The 21,731-nt window shown below is 42.0% G+C and overlaps 1 protein-coding gene across 3 annotated transcripts in view; it reads left to right on the top strand.

Annotated features, from left to right (window-relative positions):
• Positions 1 to 8,181, top strand: part of LOC111144009 (membrane associated guanylate kinase, WW and PDZ domain containing 1) — a 633,428-nt gene extending 625,247 nt beyond the window's left edge. The window contains exons 22-25 of one of the 3 annotated variants that reach the window (XM_022498069.1): positions 455 to 598; positions 2,898 to 3,036; positions 5,094 to 5,182; positions 7,169 to 7,228. In XM_022498069.1, the coding sequence (XP_022353777.1) occupies positions 455 to 598; positions 2,898 to 3,036; positions 5,094 to 5,182; positions 7,169 to 7,228 (432 nt within the window). Of the gene's footprint in view, positions 1 to 454; positions 599 to 2,897; positions 3,087 to 5,093; positions 5,183 to 7,168 lie in introns of those variants that run through there. The other 2 variants (XM_022498068.1, XM_022498070.1) reach the window with 2 other exon arrangements.
• The last annotated feature ends 13,550 nt before the right edge of the window (positions 8,182 to 21,731 follow it).

Here is a 21,731-nt window from a genome sequence, read left to right as displayed (position 1 = left end):
GCCTTCAACAATCCATTCATGCTTCTCCTCAGCCAGGGTAGCGGCCCCTCCCCAGGTGTGAGGAGATCGTTGTTGGGGTCCTAGTGAAAGACACTGCTGCCATTTTGCAGGTGTGGGGCATGGAGGCTGAACTTCCAGCACTGTGCAGGATGGTATCATGTAATGACCTTTCCTGCCACAAATACGATTTGTGGCCTCCCTGATGAAATTTTAGTATATGCATGTTGGTGTGCAGTCTGCAGGCACGATCATGAATGTTTCCAAATTGGCATCTGCAACCTTCTAAGATGGATGACCCTTACTAAACCATGGGGAATCACCAAGAGAAGGGTAGAGACCATGCCTTTTTGTCACATCACCCTGACAGAGAATATTTGGGAAGAGATGGGAAGAAATATGGACAGATAGAAAGACGCTTACCTCAAATGACTGCATTTCGTTTTTTTTTAAATAGGAGCAAGATTTTTACACTGTGGAACTGGAAAGAGGAGCCAAGGGATTTGGCTTCAGTCTTCGAGGGGGCCGAGAGTATAACATGGACCTCTATGTCCTGCGCTTAGCAGAGGATGGTCCAGCAGAAAGGTGTGGAAAGATGAGGGTAAGTAGGAAGAGGATTCTGGACAAAAAAGTCATCTGCAGCGACTTTTTGACCTTACGTGGCTAGAACCTTCTTGTTCCTAAGAAGTGCATTTTCTACTGTTCTCAGGACACTGTAGATGCATGACTCCCACCCTAGGATAAATTTCTCCCTAAAGCATGGTTGGTGGTAGCTGAAATGAAAGATTGAAATTACTTGTAAGTTAATTGAAGTAAATACTTTCCCAATCCCAGTCCCACAGTCCTTATACTTAATCTCATAAGGCAGGGACATCACTTCACAGGAAATCCAAGGTACACCAGGATGCTTACAGAGCAGGAGGGGCTTATAGTGCTGTTGGTTTTGGGTGGTGAGCTCCATTCAGGCTCCAGCTAGTCACGAGCTGTATTACCTGAGCCTCAGGAGCAGGTCAGTTCAGCACAGCATCTCCATGGCATGAATGTCTCTATGGTAGTCAAAGCAGCAAATTTCAAATGCCAAAAGATCACTCTGTTCCGTATAGGTATCTACTGTCTGTTACTGTGTATGCATATGTCCCTTTCTGGGGGTGGGGGGAGGGGAGGGATTAGGTGGTTTAAAAAAAAAAAATTGTGTCGTCATTATAGAGAGGCCACTTAGATTGAGGCATATGCACAGGGAGCAGTTTGCTACAAATGAAAAGAAAGCAGACAGCCAGGTCCAGAAAGGAAAAAAAGTGCATGGAATTGTTCCAGAGCGACGAGGGGAAAAAGTGACCAAGGGTAGGGAACTTAATATTTGTACTTAAGGCATAATATCGCTTTTTAAATTTTTTCAGATTGATTGCTTTTGAAGGACTGTATTTATCTATCTACCTGTCTATTTATTGAGAGAGAAAGAGCTGGGGAGGGGCAGAGGGAAAGGGAGTGAATCTCAGGCAGACGTCCGGCTAAGTGCCCAGCTTGACACAGGGCTCGAGCCTGAGATTTCACCTGAGCTGAAATCAAGAGTCAGACGCTTCATCGACGGAGCCACCCAGGCGCCCCCAGATTGAATTTTTAATGAGTTTTTTTTTTTTTTTTAAATTGAGAAAGTAGACCATGAATATGGCTATAAAAACTTAGTGGAAAATGATCCATATTTTAAAATACAGTTTCCAAAGTCAAACCGGATTACCAATTTCTTACATATTCTTTTATGCAATTATATGCAAGACTTGTGCACAAAGGACTAGAGACACTATATATTGCTTTTGTTTAAATTTTAAACACAATGGGGTATGCTTTTCCATGTCTTTGCTTACTGAAAAAAGTTTCTGATTTAATGGACTGTCATTATCATGGTATTTTGTATTATATAGTTCACAAGACACATTTATGTGACTTACCCAATTTGGTCCTCACACCTTGGTAGGGATGGGTTGTTAACACCCCCTTTTATGGATGAGAAAGTGAGTTCCAGGATTTTAAAGGATTTGAGCGAGATCAGTTAGCTCGTAAGTGATAGGACTCCAATTTAAGGCTTTCATCTTCAAAGCCAGTACTTTTCCTCTTCTGCTTTTTGGAAAATAAGCTCCATGAGAGTAACAATCTTGCCTGTCTTGTTTACTCCTTTATCTCCAGTGCCTAGAACAGTAGCTGACACATAGTAAATGCCACATCCATGCATCAGCCACGGTTGTGGTCTCATCAGAAAGCTTACCTGGGGAAGTGTTTGCTTCTAAGCTCACTCACAGGGTTGTTGGCAGGATTCTGGGCCTCTTGGGCTGTTGGCCCTAGCTCTCCCTCATCTCCATACTATGACCTCTGAGGGGCAGCTCACTACATGCGTTAGAGTGAACAAATGGGAAAATAAAAGAGGGGCATATAAGACAGAAGCCAGGATTATTTTGTAACCTCATCTTTGAGCTGACATCACAACACATTTACCAGAAGCAGGTCACTTCTTCCAGCCCACATTCGAAGGGAAAGAGATGACACAGGATATGAATATAAGGAGGAGAGCATCTGCCTACCACATCTTCTTTTCCTCAACAATTAATATTCCTTTTACTGCTTCATTTTTTTTTTCCCGTAGCACTTATGCTTTCTAACATACACATATGTCTCTAACCTTCTTGTTAATTTTCTTCCATTAGCATGTCATCTCCATGAGGACAGGCATTTTTGTTTCTTTCACTGCTGGATCCTAAGCAACAGGAGATTTTCTGGAATATACTTAGTAAATAAATAAATAAATATTTAGTAAATCACTCATTGAAAGAATTTTAAAGCATAAAGCACCTTGACAGCTGGTCAGATCCTTTGTGATGTCCTCACTCTGTTGTCTCTTGCTTTGGCAGATTGGTGATGAAATTTTAGAGATCAATGGCGAGACCACCAAAAACATGAAGCATTCTCGGGCTATAGAACTGATTAAGAATGGCGGCCGCAGGGTCCGTCTGTTTCTGAAGCGGGGAGACGGCTCGGTACCAGAATATGGTGGGTCAAACTATGAAAACCTTCCTTCCTTCCCTGGCATGACTCCATGAATTTGTCTCCAGAACTGCAGCAGGAAAGTCTTTTTGTTTTCCCCCTGTTCACCAGTGTCTCACCAGCCTTTCGCACCATGTGATTATTTGCCTCGCTTGTTCTGAAATCTCTACACATTTCATCCTTTTGCTTGCTTACGTGGACCGGGGCGTGGCCTAAGACAAGATCTTTGTAGCCCCCTTTCTGATAATCAGAGAGAACATTTTGTCTAGTCCAACCAAGAGCGAAGGAATGTTTGTTGGAACTGTGCCAAACTGTTTCTCAGACCCAATTGTTAGCACAAACTGACTATACTCCTTTTCAGAAGCAGGAAAGCAGGTTTCCTGAGTGATATGTTGAGGCACAATTCTCCTTTATTTTTTTTCTCTTTTGGTTACTTGATGATTTTGCTTAAGAGGCGTGAACTTTTTGAGATGATTTGGGGGCCTTGCTGACCTCCTTTGTGCGCTGTATATGACACTTCTGCATATCCCCGTTGCTGGTCCCTATCCCCAGTCAGACCACCTGAGCCCACTACTAGAAGACAAACAAAACTGTTGATATAGTAGCCATATGTTTTTAGATGAAAAAGGATGAAATAGATTCCCAGTGCTCATCATGAGGGAAACATGTTACTATACCTTTCCTATGGGGAAAGCCAGGTTATACATAGAGTTCCTTTGTCATATGTGTAGACATGATTTGAGTAAACAGCAATGATCTTTACGTAGCGTAGTCTTCTGATGGCAAAATATTGTATATTATAATGATTATGTCCTATTTATTTGAGGTCTTGTTTAAAATTAAAAAAGAAAAAAAAAAGCTATGCCCTAGATGTAGGGCTTTTCTTCCCAACCAAAGGTCTACAGAAGTTTCTATAGAAACTGTGATTGAATGGTCCTCATATACGTTGGTCCCCTTTATTAGGGATTGATCTGTTATCACCCCCTTTTCCGAAAGTCATTCTGCACAATTCCCAGTTGCATTTTGGACTTGGTGAGGTCCTTAATTCAGATGCAGCTCAAAGAGAAGGATAACCCTTTTAAAGGACAGCCTTCCCAGGTGTTGGACCCTCATATACAGGTGTAAAATACGAGGGGCCTAAAGTGGGGGGAGGGAAGGTCATCAGATGAGGCCCCTATAGATATGGCCAACCATGGGGGAGGTGTTTGGACTTTGAGATGCCACAGCTGTGCACTGTACTAAACCTCTGACCATAGGTGTATCAATGCCACTGAAACTGTGTAACATTGTCTCCCTTTTCTGTCTCCCCTATGCTTCTGTTGGATGTGATATTTCATTTGAGAGTCATCGTCAGTAACCTGTGTACCTTCTCAAAACCTATGTCTGTTGCACTGAGGATGAAAATCCAACACTAACAAATGTTCTTTGGGCTAAAAATAAAGATCCTTTAAAGTACTCATTTTTTCCAAGAAGGGTTGAACATGCCAGAGTTGTGCTGCTGTAATGTCTCCATGTGTCATTTGGACTAAATCTCTCTAATTCTATCGATTAGAGTCACAAATGGGTTATAATATGTTAAGTTCCAATATTTTTCTGACTTGATTGGAACCTGCTTCTCTGTGAGGCTATTTTTGTAATGAGTTTTTTGTACTTAATTTAACTGCCGCGGTCTTCAGGGGTGGGGGAGGGAGGGAGCTTTGGTCTTTTGTTGTTATTGTTAATGCTCTCCTATGCCGGTTTGCCATTGTTCCAGTTGTTTGAAAAAAAAAAAGAAAAAAAAGAAAAAAAAGAAAAAAGGATGCATCCATTGTCTGGGTTCTCGAGTCACCTTATATGGCTGTCTAAGAAAATGTCACTGTTCTGATTGCGGTCTCTGCAGCCTTATTTGAGTGTTGCCTTAGACTGTCTAACTGGACAAATAAACTCTCTTTGCCCTATGTTAACAAATGCAGATTTTTTTTTCTTTCCTCTTTGTTATAGGGAATCTAAATGTTCAACTTTTTCTCTTTCTCTCTTTCTCTTTCTCTCTGACTGTTTTGGTGCTGGGCCCTTCCCTTCTACAGCGATGATACCTCCTAATCTCGCTGCATGTATGAGAAATGAAAAGCTCGGGGAGGCTTGCTTCTACCTTATGGGCCATAATCAAACTACGGTTTGTAGCTCAATCAATACTAGGTGTTTCTGTGCTGTGGCCTAATTTCCTCATTGCTTCTGCTTAGCTCTATTTTGATATGTTTGGCAATTCATTCTGAGCACACTGCATTCTTTGAATTGTAAGTACACCACCGACCCTACTGAAGTCTTACTGTCCCTTATTTTAAAAAGTAGGCGTAAGAAACCCCAAGGTTAGATTTGTGAGAGTGATCTAAGCACCTATCCTTACCCAAAGCTGAAAGCGACTTTGCAAGCTCCTGTTTGTGTTAATTCTAGGACCCACCATTCAGAAAGAGCAAACCTCCTATCCCAGAGAGTCCTCCCCCAGGTGGGTAAGGCTTCGATAGAAAGGTGACGTGTCCTACTCAGTCAGCTATCTCTTGGGACACTACAGCCCAAGGGCCAAATCTTGTCCACAGCCTGTTTTTTTTAAGTAAAGTTTTATTGGCACATGGCCACACCCATTTCTTTTCTGAATTGTTCTACAGCTGCCTTTGCGCTCTGGTCCAGTTAAGTAGTTCTCACAAACTACACAGCTGGCAAAGCCAGAAATATTTACTCTTTGGCCCTTTGCAGAAAGTTTACAAACCCTGCTCTAGGCTATCTTCCTGTTTTTAATTAAAACCCACCCTAGGTTTTGGGAGATCATTCACGAAACAGATTGTTTAATGTTGACCTTGTTGCCTCATGAAAGATCCTTAAAGAGTTCCTGGGATTCCTTCGTCTCCATGACCGTCACCCGGGTTTGCCCTTCAGTCGGCAGCCCATCATTTCAGGTGTCTTGCCGGGAATCGTATAATGTGTCTGGCTGAGCATCCCTGCCTTGAAAAGCCCTCTCATAATGTCAGGATGCCACCTAAAACATTGGCCATGTCATTTCAAATAGTTTAATAATAAATAGGACCCCTCTATCCCCCCCCCCCCCCCCCGTGGGCTTCTCTGCTTTGAAGTCTATAGGTATCTTGATGTTGTAAGAAGAAGTGCAGGGAGCCCTTGGCTCCTGGAAGCAGCTGGGGCTACCTTGTGTAGCATAAGGAAAGCTGCCTCGGAAAGACTTTATCTGAACCCCATCTAATGTCAGACATGCCCCTGACAACCTCTCTTCCACTCCCTTTTGTCAGGAAACTCCATGTTTTGCAAATAGTTTCTTAAACTCACCCCAAATTAGAGAAAGTTGTTGAATAAAATCCACAAAGGCAGAGAGGATGTTTAATGGACCCTCACATACATGTCACATTTGGGAGTCATCCATATCTGTCCATGTTGCCTCTAGAACACCCTTTGTCCACCATCCTGGAGTTTTTTTTTTTTTTTTTTTTTTTAAGAAAAGTGTTTTTAAAAAGGAGTGTAGTTTGCATAAAATGCTTAAAGTCTGAGTATACGGCTCAGGGTTTTTTTGTTTTGTTTTGTTTTGTTTTGTTTGTTTTTTTTAAACCTCTGTAAATCCCCATTTTAATCACCCAGATCAAAATATAGCCTCTTTACATCCCCCAGAAAGTTCCCACATCCCCCTCCAGGTCAATAACCTAGATTACTTTTAAGCGAATTAAAACAAGTATTCTTTAAAGAAAAGAATGTTTTCTTTGGTGGGGGTGCAGGGCGGGAGGAAGGGTGGACAGGAGGGAGGGCTTGGTGGGTGGGAGAGAAGAGCAGGAGGTAGTTGGGATGGGGACTTCTCCATACTTCTAGATACACTGTTTGGGTTATGCCTTTAAAGACTAAAATCGTGACTTACACTGTAAGTTCCTTAATGATCTATGTCTGGGGTGTAGCCATCGGTAGCTAGATGCGGAAAGCCACAAGTACTAAGTTTTTCATCTTCGCTAGTTGCAGTTAAACTTAACCAAGATTCAGTCGGCTTTGATTCTGACTGCTTTAATAGTTGTTTGCTTGTTGTGACTAATGAAACCTCAGGCATGGGAGTGGGGACAGGAGCCAAAGACCCTCGATACCAAACCGTGGCTCTCCTTTCTTTTCCTGGCAGACCCCAGCAGCGACCGGCACGGCCCCGCCGCCGCCCGTGCACAAGGTGTTTCGGAAGTGAGGGCAGCGCCCCCCGACCGCCGACAGCATCCATCATTGGAGTCCAGTTACCCACCCGATCTTCACAAATCATCACAGCATGGGGAAAAGCGGGCACACGGGAAAGACCCAAAAGGCAGCAGAGAGTATAGCAGACAACCCAATGAGCATCACACATGGAATGGAACTTCTAGAAAACCCGACAGTGGGGCTTGCAGACCCAAGGACAGGGCACCAGAGGGACGGAGAGAGGCGCCCCCAGAGCGGATGGTGACCAACGGCCCCAAGAGGAGGCCCCCGGAGAAGCGCCGAGAAGGCACCCGTAGCGCAGACACCACTTTGGAGAGGAGGGAGAAGCACGAAAAGAGACGAGAGCTTTCTCCGGAGCGGAGACGCGAGCGCTCGCCCACCTGCAGAAGGGACAGCTCACCCAACCATCGCAGGAGGTCCCTGGAGAGACTCTTGGATCAGAAACGGTCCCCAGAGCGCAGGAGGGGGAGCTCGCCAGAGCGGAGGGCCAAGTCCACCGACCGCCGTCGGGCGCGGTCCCCTGAGCGCAGGCGCGAGCGGTCCTTGGAGAAGAGGAACAAGGAGGACAGAGTCAGCCACCGAGAAAGGGAAGAGCCCAGTGTGAAACAGGATGCCGGCCGAAGCTCCAGACATGCCCCAGAGCAGAGAAGGCGACCTTACAAAGAATGTAGCACCGACCTCAGTATCTGAGACGCTGAGGCACATTCCAACCTTTACCGTGTCAAAGGTTCTAAGAGGAGGGTCACAAACCTGAAATAATTTAGTTTCTTACCTGGTGAAGCGTCTAATACCCGATGATCCTATGAAGAGCAACAAACATTTTATGCATTTGAAATCTTCTAAGAAAATATATATATATATGAAAAGTGTTGTGCCTGATGTATAATATTAAAGAAAGTATTTTTAAATGCATACTTTTTTGGAAATTATTTGCCAAATGCTGCCCCGAAGGGATATACATTTTGTTTCTACATAAACTGTAGAATTGTCAAGAATTGTTCCCTTTTGGGGGGCAATCTTTTTCTCTCCTGGTTAAATAGGGCTGTTGATCATTTTCTCTAAGGGAAATTATTAAGTTTAATTAATTTGATGTAGATTGTTATGTAGTGATGTAGTGCTATACTGTAGTTAGGAGTTTTTCTTAAAAAAAAAAAAGCAAAAAGGCAAAAGTTATATTTGTAAAAGCTGAGGATTCTTTGGGATGGATTAGGATTGCCGATGATCCTAAAATTAAACTGTATGAAGAGACTACTATTGCAAATGAAGGATATTTATAGCTAAACTACACAGCACAAAGAAATGTTCCCTTCTCAAGTCGTAGTTGGTTCAGAAGACAGTTCCGTACTCTCCCTGGCCATAGAAAGGCATGGACAGGAGAAGGTTGGCTGCCATTACCCAAAAGTAGCCCAAGCACAGATGGTCAAGTTCATTAGCATCACCCACATCTAATAAGATCTCATTAAGGCAGTGCCATCACAGCTTTGCTCAGCTACTAAAAGGAACAGACGGACAGTGAGCACCTTCTGTGTTGTCTTGTCTGATCACAGGCAGAATAGTGGCTGGAATGGGGAACAGTGTGCCCAGTGCAAGGGAGCTGTGAGACTCCTTCATACAGAAGGTGTGTTCCCCCTTTGTAGCATAAGCCCAAGGTTGCCCTTTGCCGAATTGGGGACCAGGGAGTGAGTGTTGGTGGAAGTTACCTCTCTGTTGATATTTCAAGAAGTGAGGTCTGGGGGTGCTTAATTCCTAGAGATGCCGATTTCCCTTTGAAACCATAGTAAAAGTCTCCAGGATGGTTGAAAGGGAAAAAGACACAGTCCCAGTGGTTCTAGATCAAGTTGGCAAACCTCTGCCCTCATGATAGTGTCCTTTGAGTCTTTGGATAGCAGAACAAAGCATAACCATTTTTCTTTTTATAAACGACCCATTCTTTTGCAGTCCCACAGGAGGTGTGGTTGGGTCGGCTTGTAGCCCCAGGATGTGGTTGGAATGGATTACTGCCTAGCTGAGCCAAACGTTTGCTTGTACCTGTTGGACCACTACAGCAAATCGCTGCTTACAATGCATTGTGTATTTCTGTAGTACTGTTTTGCATTTTCCATACAGACACACAACTTTGCAAGTCAATCACTGTTATTCTCATGGTACTGTTAAAAAAAAAGGAAAAAGGAAAAAAAAAAATGGAGAAAACCAGCCAATCATTGTGTGTACAGAGTTAAAAATTATAATTAATAGAGCCTGTTTAAAAAAATTAAAAAAAAAACAACTGTTGCCTTTTTTTCTTGTATAAAAGAGAATTTATGACAAAAAATTTAGCTGTGAGGAATGTGATATGTGTTTATATTTCTGAATATGGAACAAATTGATTCATTGGGATATATTTTAATGTAAACTAAATCAGGTATGTAAAGCTGTTTTAAAATGGGAGACTCTATAAGTAATTCTCTAAAGCTTTAGTTGGTTTGAATATCATCATTTCCTCCATGGTGAGCCTGCTTTGTGAATTATTAAGCACTTGTTCGCATTCTCTGTTCCTCACTCATTTCTTGCCGTGTGCTATGGACTTAATGCTCTTTCTGTATTGATGAAAAGCAGTATGTGGGCCAATCTTTTTATAAAACACTATGCATATATAAATATTACATTGTTCATAGCTTTATTTGATTTCTGGATTGATACATAATGTAGACGGAGTTCCTACAGGTGTGTGGACAGGCACAAAACACGTTCCCTTCCTGGAACAGAGACAATGTACATTCTGTAGCTGAAAAGGAGGAAGAGGGTCTGTGACTGCTACTTCTATTAGAGTTTTCCACACAAAGCCTCCATTGAGCTGTAGTAGTAAGGCTGAGGGAGAACACAACAGAATAAGGACATTGGTCTTCATCAGTTTCCTTAGGAGCCCACTTGGGGATTTTATTCCTCAGGCTCCACTGCTAGGAATGTTCTCACTATTTCTAGCAGAATCGGTGATATTAAATGATCGATGCTCTCACTTGTTTTAAATAAATGAAATCAAGGTGGATTTGGGGAGTACATCATGAGGATAACATCTTAATGCCTTTCCTGTTGTCAGAGGTGATATCTGACATTTTAAAATCTTTGTGGTACCCACCGGGGCTTGGCTCAGTCCGCGAAGACTTGGTGTGGCAGTTTCCTCTGAGTCCCACACATCAGATTGGCTTTGGAAATATTGTACTCTACAGGGACTATGCATCAAGCAGAAAGATCTAGTTTTCTCTGAACTACTGTAACCTTAAATTGCAGACTGATTCTTGTGAGCCTACTTTCCCTAATCCCCCACTTCATGTAAATGTCTTGATGAGAGATGATGGATGAGTATTTTGTATGATTAATCAAACCATTGAAGAATTCCCCTCCCACCCATTACACAGTTGATGCCTGAAAGAATGTTGGGGGTGGGGGAGAACTCAACACCCTACTTGTATTTTTTAAGTTTCTTTTGTGAAAGATTTTTTAATGCATTTTTACTGTAAAAATACATGGAAATGTATGCATTCCATAACCACTATTGCTTCTCGATGGATATCTTTCTTGTCTCTGCGTTGTCTCAAATCTATCAGGGTCACGTAATCAAGTGAGAGTGTCTGGCTCCAACCCAATTCATCAGCATCCAATTCTGTCGAAAGAGAAGTAATTATGCCTATGCAGCGGTAGTACAGTGCCCTGCTACTCAAAGTGTGGTCCGTGGACTGCCTGTCTCATCATCACCAGAGAGGGTATTAGAAATGCAGACTCTCAGGCCCACCCTAGACCTACTGTGTCAGAATGTGCTTCTAACAAACTCCCTAGCTAATTCAAATGCACCTGATGTTTGAACAGCCCAGGATAGCAGGGAACCCTGGTAAAAAGCAATACTGGCTAAGCCAAGTGCCTCATCACTTCCCATATGATCTTGAGCAAGTTCCTTAACCTCTCTTTGTAAGCCTCACTTTCCTTGTCTTTAAACAGACATATCTCAGAGTTGGTAAGAATAAAGTGCAAAGTGCTTAGCATACCTCTGGCAATCAGAACAATCCTTAGCCAATGATTCTAAATTTTTTTTTTTTGAGGAGGAGAAGGAAGAGGATACTCTGCCTGACAATTGTCCCAGTCTATTTTCCAATGAAAATGAAGAAATATATTCCCACTCTTTTAAAATGGGGAAGAGGGCCTCCTGTTTTAATTATAAAGTTAATGAACAGTGTGGCTCCTGCTACTTAGTCTAATTAAACTTACCAGTGTTTTGAACTATAAAACCAAGATGCTGTGCTGTGAAAGTTAAGAAGAAAATGGTCTCAGAGCAGAACTTTTAGAGATGTACGTGGAGTTAGACATGTGCCTAACCAGTCCTGGTAGATAGAAAGGTTAACCAATTACTGAGTGGCTTAACACATGTCCTGGTTGATCATGTCATTTCTAATGACTTTCCAATTCCCTTCACAGTTTTTGGATTGTTCCTGCAGTATCATTTAGTAGTTACAGCTTACGTATACAACCTAAGTTCCTGGGCATTCAAAAAGGTATTGTGTTTAATAATAGGCCTTCCTACAGTCTATCCCTTTTGCTGTATTTTCCTTTATTTTGTCACCAGCATGGTAATTACAGACACTGCTCATTTCCCCAGTATCTCTTTTGTTAAAGATGGCACCAAAAATGGTCCCTGGCTTACCCGATAATTGAAGCTATTTGTAAAGCCCATATGCCCTCCCACGTTCTTTGCCTGCCCTAAATAGCCACACTAAAAAGAATATGCTGTGACTCAATTATATTGAATAATATAGCTGGACTCTTCCTGCTGATGGGCAACCCAAGAGCACCTTTGATGGTCTGCATGAATCTTGAAAGGAAGAGCCCTTTCAAGTTCCTCAAGGGGATTTTTCTTATAATCAGGCCACATCATCAGCATTGTGGGTGTTCAGCACAATAAGATTCCAGTGTTTTTGAAATATGCATCATTCCACGCTTCTAAGAGAGGAAATGACAAAACTGGGCCCTTTCCAACACAATTATTGTGGGTGTTTTTTTGGCAGGAGAAGGCCTTCTGTGAGAAGTTTTTGACGAGTTCCATGCATCAGTGTGTTTCCGTATTGGGCTCTTCATTGGGAGCAGGTCGTATGTTTTTTTCTTCTCTAGCGCAGGTATTAGAGGAATGCTGGATCCAAAATAAAAGATCTTTTTGGATGCACGCGCCTTGAAGCAAGGCGGCATTAACAGGAATACGCAGGTGCTACATGTGACTGTTACCTTCTAGAATAGCACTGTTCTTCCCAACTGGAAAGTCTTCATTGTCACATCCTTTGGAGAAATAACAAGTTGCTCTTTCCAGCCTGGAGGGCTACACACCAATAAACACTTATTTAAGTATATTCATCCTTTAGGAAATGAAGTCTGATCTCAAAGGATCATAGGGTTGCTGAGAAAGTAGCTCAGAAAGGCTGCTAATTCTTAGCTATAATACGCAAGGGTTTTTACTCATTTATTCCTCCGATAGTGAGGGTCATCTCTATGCTCGGTGCATGGTGGGGCTAGAAATACCTGCTTCCTTGTCTCCAGAGTTTATAGCTGGGTGGGAAAGGCCAACAAACAAATCCAAATAAACTACCTACCAAGCAGAAGTGCAGGGTCTATGAGAGTAGTTAATAGGGGATGTAGCCAAATTGAGAAAGGTTATGATTCTAGAAGGAAGAGAAGGAGTTAACTGGTGAAAGAGGGAGAAGTATAGCCCGAGGCAAGGGAGGGAGTGTGGTCCAACCTGGAAGAGGAAGAGGCCACCAGGAAGGGCCAGGCAGCTTTGTTCCGAATTTTAGCCTATAGAGTAACAAGGGTCCTTTGAAGAGTAACAGCTCCTGGTGAGCTGTGTGTGCTGCAGGCCAGGGTGGAGGGGAGGTGATGTGAGGTAGGTTTGAGCAGCAGGAACATGAACTTGCGCAGGAGGGACAGTTGTCTGAGGAGGGTGGGGGAAAGTCTGGGGCTCTAGCATGGTCCAGGCAGCAATCATTCTAGATACTGTAGGATTTTTCTGCTGAAAAGTCCCCAGGCCCATGTTTATCATCCTATTACAAGAATTCATTTTCTTGGGGCGCCTGGGTGGCTCAGTGGATTAAGCCCCTGCCTTCGGGTCAGGTCATGATCCCAGGGTCCTATCGAGTCCCGCATCAGGCTCTCTGCTCAGCAGGGAGCCTGCTTCCTCCTCTCTCTCTGCCTGCCTCTCTGCCTACTTGTGATCTCTGTCTGTCAAATAAATAAATAAAATCTAAAAAAAAAAAAAAAAGAATTCATTTTCTTTCCAACCCAAATCCTTCCATATCCCCTCTTCCCTATACCTTTGTAAATACCTACAGAACACTCAGTATCTGGTTTCTTCTATTAGAGGCAGTTGGTTACTAGTTCACCTGGTTCCCTCTGAGTTTACAAATTCCCACCTCCCTACCATTTATTTTTTTCTCTTCAGACCCTGGTTTCAAACCTTGTTATCTTGTTTTTACTTTTTTCTTTTTCTTTTTAGATAAACCACATTTTTCTCAAGCTACAGAGCCCTATTAAGTATGATACATCCCTTGTGTTTGAGTGTTGAGAAAGGAACCATTCCTATAATAGCCTACATGGAAAAGCAGTGTTTTTGTTTTTTTTTAATTTACAAAACTAATTCATACTTAATAAAATATTCAAGCATGTCAGGAGAGTATAAAATAAGAGGCAACTTCCTTGCTTAGCCTCTGTCAATCCCAGTCCAGAAAAGTAACTATTACTAACAGCTTGGTTCATGACATTTATGATCTTTTTCTATTTATATGTAACTATGCATATGTTTATGTAGTTTGAATTTTTTTAAAGGTTTTACTCATTTATTTGCTAGAGAGAGAGCATGAGCAGGGGGAGGAGCAGGGAGAGAGGGAGAAGCAGACTCCCCACTGAGCAGGGAGCCTTACTCGACTCTGACTGGTGCTTGATCCCAAGATCACGAGAAACTGAAGAGCTGAAAGCAGATGCTCAATCAACTGAGCCACCCAGGCACACCTGGGGTTTTGTTTTTATGCAAAAAAAACAAAAAACAAAAAACAAACAAACAAAAAACGGACCAATAGGGAGGGAGAAGGAGCAAAATGGCGGAGGAGTGGAGACCTAAATTTCATCGGTTCCAGGAGTTCAGCTAGATAGTTATGAAACCATTCTGAACACCTACAAATTCAACAGGAGATCGAAGAGAAGAAAAGCAGCAATTCTAGGAAAAGAAAAGCAACCACTTTCTGGAAGGTAGGACGTCCTGGGGTGACGGGAAGAGAGACCGTTGGGGAGGGGCTGGCTCCTGGGCAAGTGGCGGAGCAGCAGAGCACAAAACCAGAAATTTTAGAAGTCTGCTCCACTGAGGGACGTCGCTCCAGAGGCTAAGCGTGGGGTGTGGTCCTCTCGGGGTCAGTGTGGTCTCAGGACCTGTAGGGCACACAGAAAGACCAAGGGTGCCTGAGTGTGGCAGAGCCCCCAGGTATCAGAGCGGGGAAGCCGACTACAGAGATGGAGCCGAGGAAGGGGCTCTCGGCTCAGAGTTACCTTAAATCATGATCCAAGGCACAGTTGGGCTATTGCTCTTGAAACAGGGACCCCACAAGTGGCACATCCAGGGAGACTCACCTTCCTGTGGGAAGAACAGCCCAGGAACGTGCTGCAGGAATCTGCTGGGTTTGGAGACTCCAAACGGGGCTGTGCGCCAGAGATAGAAACGCTCGGTCACAGGCCCGGTGAGCTCGGAGCACAGCCAGAGACCAGGGAGACGGGAGGGAATGAGCGCTTTTCTCTGAGGCTGCACTGAGGAGTGGGGCCCCGAGCTCTCGGCTCCTCCGGTCAGGAGACTAGGAGGCCGCCATTTTCATTCCCGTCCTCCAGAGCTCTACGGAAAGCGTTCAGGGAACAAAAGCTCCCAAAAGCGAACCTGAGCAAATTACTTAGCATGGCCCCTGGCAAGGGCGGTGCAATTCCACCTCAGGCAAAGACATTTGAGAACCATGGCAACAGGGCCCCTCCCTGAGAAGATTAGCAAGAACATCCAGCCAAAACCAAGTTCACCGGGTGCCTGGGTGGCTCAGTTGGTTAAGCAGTTGTCTTAGGCTTAAGGTCATGACCCCAGAGTCCTGGGATCAAGTCCCTCATCGGGCTCCCAGCTCCATGGGGAGTCTGCTTCTCCTCTAACCTTCTGCTCTTTCATACTCTTTCTCACTGTCTCTTTCTCTCAAATAAATAAATAAAATCTTAAAAAAAAATTCCATTGATCAATGAGAACTGAAGAATTTAGAGTTAAGGGAAGGTAACACATAAAATTCATGGCTTTTCCCCCATGATTCTCTAGTCTTTTAAAGTTAAACTTTAAAATTTTTTTTTCTTACTGTATTTTTTTAAATGATTCCTCTTTCCTATCTTAACCTTTTAAAAGGTATCTCACAATACCTTTTAAAAAAAATCTTTTTAAATTTTTGTTGTTATAGTCATATTCTATCCCTTCGTTGTATTTAACCTTATTTTTTGTATACATATAGGTTTTTCTTTCTTTCAAATTTTGGGATACGGTTTCTTCTAACAGATCAAAATATACCCTAAATCTAGTGCATGGCTTTGTTCTATTCTCCAGCCTGATCACATGCTTTCCTCTTTTTTTTTTTTCTTTTTCAACCAAGTTCTTATCAATTCCTTTTTAAGAATCTTTTCTAATTTTCATCTTTACAATCATATTCCTTCCATTCCTTCATCATGTTTACCCTTATTTTTGTATATATGTCTTTTTCTTTCTTTAAAATTTTGGGAGGCAGTTTCTTCTAACAGACCAAAATACACACAAAATCAAGTGCATGGCTCTGTTCTATTCACCAGTCTAATTTATATATATATATGTGTGTGTGTGTGTGTATGTGTGTGTGTGTGTGTGTGTATTTCTCCTTTCTTCTCCCCCAGTTTTGGGTCTCTTCTGATTTAGTTAGTGTATATTTTCCTGGGGTTGTTGCTACGCTTTTAGTATTTTGTTGTCTCATTCATCTATTCTTAACTGGATAAAATGACAAGGCAGAAAAACTCACCTCAAAAGAAGAACAAGAGGCAGTACCAGCAGCTAGGGACCTAATTAATATGGACATTAGTAAAATATCAGAACTAGAGTTCACAATGATGATTATCAAGGTGCTAGCTGGGCTCGAAAAAAGCATGGAGGATACTAGAGAATTCCGTTCTGGAGAAATAAAATCCCTTTTTGAAGAAATGAAAGAACTAAAATCTAACCAAGTTGAAATTTAAAAGGCTATTAATGAGGTGTGATTTAAGAAAATGGAGGCTCTTACTGCTAGTATAAATGAGGCAGAAGAGAGAAATAGTGATATAGAAGACCAAATAATGGAGAATAAATAAGCTGAGAAAAAGAGAGATAAACAATTACTAGACCATGAGGGGAGAATTTGAGGGGTAAGTGATATCATAAAATGAAACAATATTAGAATAACTGGGATCCCAGAAGAAGAAGACAGAGAGAAAGGGAAGAAGATATATTGGAGCAAAATATAAAAGAGAATTTACCTAATACGGCAAAGGGAACAATCATCACAATCCAGGAGTCACAGAGAACCCCCTTCAAAATCAATAAAAATAGATCAACACCCCATCATCTAATAGTAAAACTTACAAGTCTCAGTGACAAAGAGATAGTCCTGAAAGCAGCTTGGAACAAGAGGTCTGTAACATATAATGGTAGAAATATGAGATTGCAGGCAGACCTATCCACAAAGATCTGGCAGGCCAGAAAGGACTGGCATGATATATTCAGAGCATTAAACAAGAAAAATATGCAGCCAAAAATATTATATCCAGCTAGATAGTCATTGAAAATAGAAGGAGAAATAAAAAGCTTCCAGGACAAACAAAAATTAAAAGAATCTGCAAACACCAAATCAGCCTTCCAAGAAATATTGAAAGGGATCCTCAAAGCAAAGAGAGAGCCTAAAAGTAACAGACCAGAAAGGAACAGAGACAATACACAGTAATAGTTACCTTACAGACAATACAATGGCACTAATATCATATCTTTCAATAGTTATCCTGAATGTAAATGGGCTAAATGCCCCAATCAAAAGACACAGGGTATCAGAATGGATTAAAAAAAAAAAAAAAAAAAAAAGACCCATCCACATGCTGTCTGCAAGAAACTCATTTTAGACCCAAAGACACTTCCAGATTTAAAGTGAGGGGGTGGAAAACAATTTACCATGCTAATGGACATCAAAAGAAAACTGGGCTGGCAATCCTTCTATCAGACAAATTCTATTTTAAGCCAGACTATACTAAGAGATGAGAAAGGACACTACATCATACTTAAAGAGTGTGTCCCACAAGAAGATCTAATAATTTTAAATATCTATGCCCCTAACATGGGAGCAGCCAATTATATAAACCAATTAATAACAAAATCAAAGAAACACATCGACAATAATACAGTAATAGTAGGGGACTTTAAAAGATCATCTAAGCAAAAGATCAACAAGGAAATAAAGGCTTTAAAAGACACACTGGACCAGATGGACATCACAGATATATTCAGAACATTCCATCCCAAAGCAACAGAATACACATTCTTCTCTAGTGCACATGGAACATTCTCCAGAATACATCACATCCTAGGTCAAAAATCAGATCTCAACTGGTACCAATAGATTGGGATCATTCCCTGCATATTTTCAGACCACAATGCTTTGAAACTAGAACTCAACCACAAGAAGAAAGTTGGAAAGAACTCAAATACAGACAGGCCAAAGAGCATCCTACTAAAGAATGAATGGGTCAACCAGGAAATTAAAGAAAAATTTAAAAAATTCATGGAAACAAATGAAAATGAAAACACAACTGTTCAAAATCTTTAGGATACAGCAAAGGTGGTCCTGAGAGGAAAGTATATAGCAATACAAGCCTTTCTCAAAAAACAAGAAAGGTCTCAAATATACAACCTAACCCTACCCCTAAAGGAGCTGGAGAAAGAACAACAAAGAAAGCCTAAACCCAGCAGGAGAAGAGAAATAATAAAGAGCAGAGCAGAAATCAGTGAAATAGAAACCAAAAGAACAGTAGGAAAAATCAACAAAACTAGGAGCTTGTTCCTTGAAAAAATTAATAAGATTAATAAACCCCTGGCCAAACTTACTTAAAAAAAAAAAAGAGAGAGAGAGAAGGACACAAATTAATCACGAATGAATGAGTAGAGTTCACAAATAACGCCAAAGAAATACAAACAATTATAAGAACATATTATGTGCAACTATACACCAGCAAATTTGACAATCTAGAAGAAATGGATGCAATCCTAGAGACAAATAAACTACCAAAACTGAGCCTGGAAGGTATAGAAAACCTGAACAGACCCATAACCAATAAGGATATTGAAGCAGTCATCAAAAATCTCCCAACAAACAAGACCCCAGGGCCAGATGTCTTTCCAAGGGGATTCTACCAAACATTTAAAGAATTAATATCTATTCTTATGAAACTCTTCCAAAAAATAGAAATGGAAGGAAAACTTCCAAACTCATTTTATGAGGTCAGCATTACCTTGATCCCAAAACCAGACAAAGACCCCATCAAAAAGGAGAATTATAGACCAATATCCCTAATGAACACAGATGCAAAAATTCTTGTTTTATTTCTGGTGACATTATATTATTGAGACTCTGCATGCTTTCATTGGGAACAGCTGTTTTTAGCAAAGTGCTTGCAGGCTACAGACCTCTGTCTCATCAGATGAGAGTGACTATACCCAACATAACCACCAAGCCAAGAGCGGACAGCCTTGACTGCACAGCAGAATCACCTGGGAGCTTTAGAGATGCTGATGCCCAGGCCCCACCCCAGAGATGTTCATGTAACTGGGCAGGGACGTGGCCTGGCTTTTTTAAAGTTCCCAGGTATTCCCAAAAGGCAGTCATGGCCTCCATCTGCTTTTTTTTTTTTTTTTTAAGATTTTATTTATTTATTTGACAGAGAGAGATCACAAGTAGACGGAGAGGCAGGCAGAGAGAGAGAGAGGGAAGGAAGCAGAGCAGAGAGCCCGATGCGGGACTCGATCCCAGGACCCTGAGATCATGACCTGAGCCGAAGGCAGCGGCTTAATCCACTGAGCCACCCAGGTGCCCCCTTCCATCTGCTTTTACCCTACAGACAGTGTGGGATGGAAAGGGTCCGCTTTGGTCCTCTCTTCTTCGCAGTGTCCACAGGTCGCCTTCTTTAGTCTGTGGTGTAACATAACAGCAGCTCAAAGGAAGGCTGGCTAGAGAATGTTTTCCCAAAGTAAACAAAGAAGCTTTTCAAATTGCAAAAGTCATTAGCCAGAGCACTTTCATGTAAACTTGTCTGAGAAATATTTTAATGCTTTTATTAAGTGGGGCACGTGGTATGTGAAAATCTAACCAGAAAGGCAGATAATAATGAATAATTAGGGATTAGCTTTCATAAGGATGAAGATTGTTTTCTTTCTTAAAAGATTTTTTATTTATTCATTTGAGAGAGAGAGAGAGAAAGACAGCATGAGAAGGGGGAGGGGCAGAGGGGGAAGCAGACTCCCCACTGAGCAGGGACCCCCCCCCGCCCGCCAAAGCAGGACCCAATCCCAGGACCCCAGGATCGTGACCTGAGCTGAAGGCAGTAGCCCAACCAACTGAGACACCCAGGTTCCCAGAAAGATTGTTTTCTCACAAATTCTTTTAAAGTATTTTTTTTTAAGATTTTATTTATTTATTTGACAGAGAGAAAGATCACAAGTAGGCATAGAGGCAGGCAGAAAGGGGGAAGCAGGCTCCCCACAGAGCAGAGAGCCCGATGTGGGGCTCGATCCCAGGACCCTGGGATTATGATCTGAACCGAAGGCAGAGGCTTTAACCCACTGAGCCACCCAGGCACCCCTCTTTTAAAGTATTTTTGATGCACCCCTTCACCCCCAACACACACGTAACTACATTTAGCAGGCAACTTTGGGGCTGAAAAGTAATTATGCCAGGACTGAATAAGTGGAATGGGACATTTCTATGACCAAAACAACATACATGCCTTAAAATTTAAGGGGAACAACCTTCTTGGGACAATATTGCTAGGCCTTATTGCAACTTACCTAGAAGCTCTGGTATCCGCGTAAGAAACTCTGACACTGATCCAGCCCAGGGGTGCAGGACCCAGCACTGACATGCCAAGCCCCAACTCAGGACCAGGGTAAACTCAAAGATGTATGCAGAATAGTCCCAAAATATAGAACTAGGTAATATCCTTCTTCATTGGCTGTGGAATATGGCAAGAACAGTAGAAATGTCGTCTGTCTCTCCAACCCATCAATCTGACAGCCCTCCCTATAACCACTTCTTCTAGAAGGAATTTTATGAGGCAGATGCTCAATTTATCCTTGGAGATTATGTCTTAGTTGACTTTAACTCCTCCCATTATTTCCTGAAAATATAGGTTAGTTCAAAGCGGTCTGTTAGCAAATACGTACCGAGGACTATTTTTCCAGGCATGGTACTGGGCACTCGGTGTCAAGCAAATGTCACAAAAGCCCAGACTTCCTGAAGTTTAGCACCTAGCCAGACAGACATTAAATCATTGCATTAAATTGTTGTAAAAGCTGTGGAGGTGTATGTGGTGCCCATGAAGGTCTGTAAAGAAGGGAACTTGGTCTGAATGGTGCAAAGAAAGGAAGGGGGTGAAAGGCTCTCCCAGACTGGGCAAAAGGAGTGTAGTTTATTCCAGGAGTGGGGCTGAGATCTATGGGACTAACAATCTAGGAAAGCAAGGAAGGAAGAGCTAGAAGCCAGACCTGGTCAGTGTCTATGAGCCTTAGAGACAGAGACCCACTGCCTATTCCCAACGGGAGAGAAAAGAGAGACAGAAGGAACAATTTACAGGGGACCAAGTCACATCTCCTCCATTGCAAAATTATTTCCCACAATGAAAAACAGTGAAAACTGCCCACATTCAACATTTCTACAATCCTAAAACCCACTAGGAAAACTACAAGTATGGGAAGAGGGAAAAAAATCACATACTGGTCTCCTTTTCACAAAGGAACAGATATTTTATTTTTTTCTTCCTTCAAAAGCCAGCATTTGGATTTTAGAAAGTAGGCTTGGGCTGGGAATACTTCTTCTGTCAGTCACTTTCTGTTAACAGGCAGGTGTTATTGGAAACTCGTAACAAAGGGAAACATTTCCTGTAGATAGATGAACAAAATTATTGAGCAGTGTCACGAACTCCATGAAATCACCAGTCTGGCTTCTAATGTCTTTCCCCTCAACCTATTTCAGTTTTATTTTAGCAATCTATTTCATGGGGGGTTATTTTTATTTCTTTGGTGTGTTTCATCTGGATTGTTTCTGTTTCATTCTTCATTTTTATTAAGGATTCGCTTTCTCTCTCTTTCTGAACGCCACTGAAGTGCATTGAATGAGAAATCCCACAGGCGCATGCCTAGAGAATGAAAATGTCTTTAT

This window comes from Enhydra lutris, unplaced genomic scaffold (assembly GCF_002288905.1).
Source record: "Enhydra lutris kenyoni isolate GAN:26980312 unplaced genomic scaffold, ASM228890v2 scaffoldscaffold10, whole genome shotgun sequence".
NCBI lineage: Eukaryota > Metazoa > Chordata > Mammalia > Carnivora > Mustelidae > Enhydra > Enhydra lutris.
This window is presented reverse-complemented; position numbering and strand designations above follow the sequence as displayed.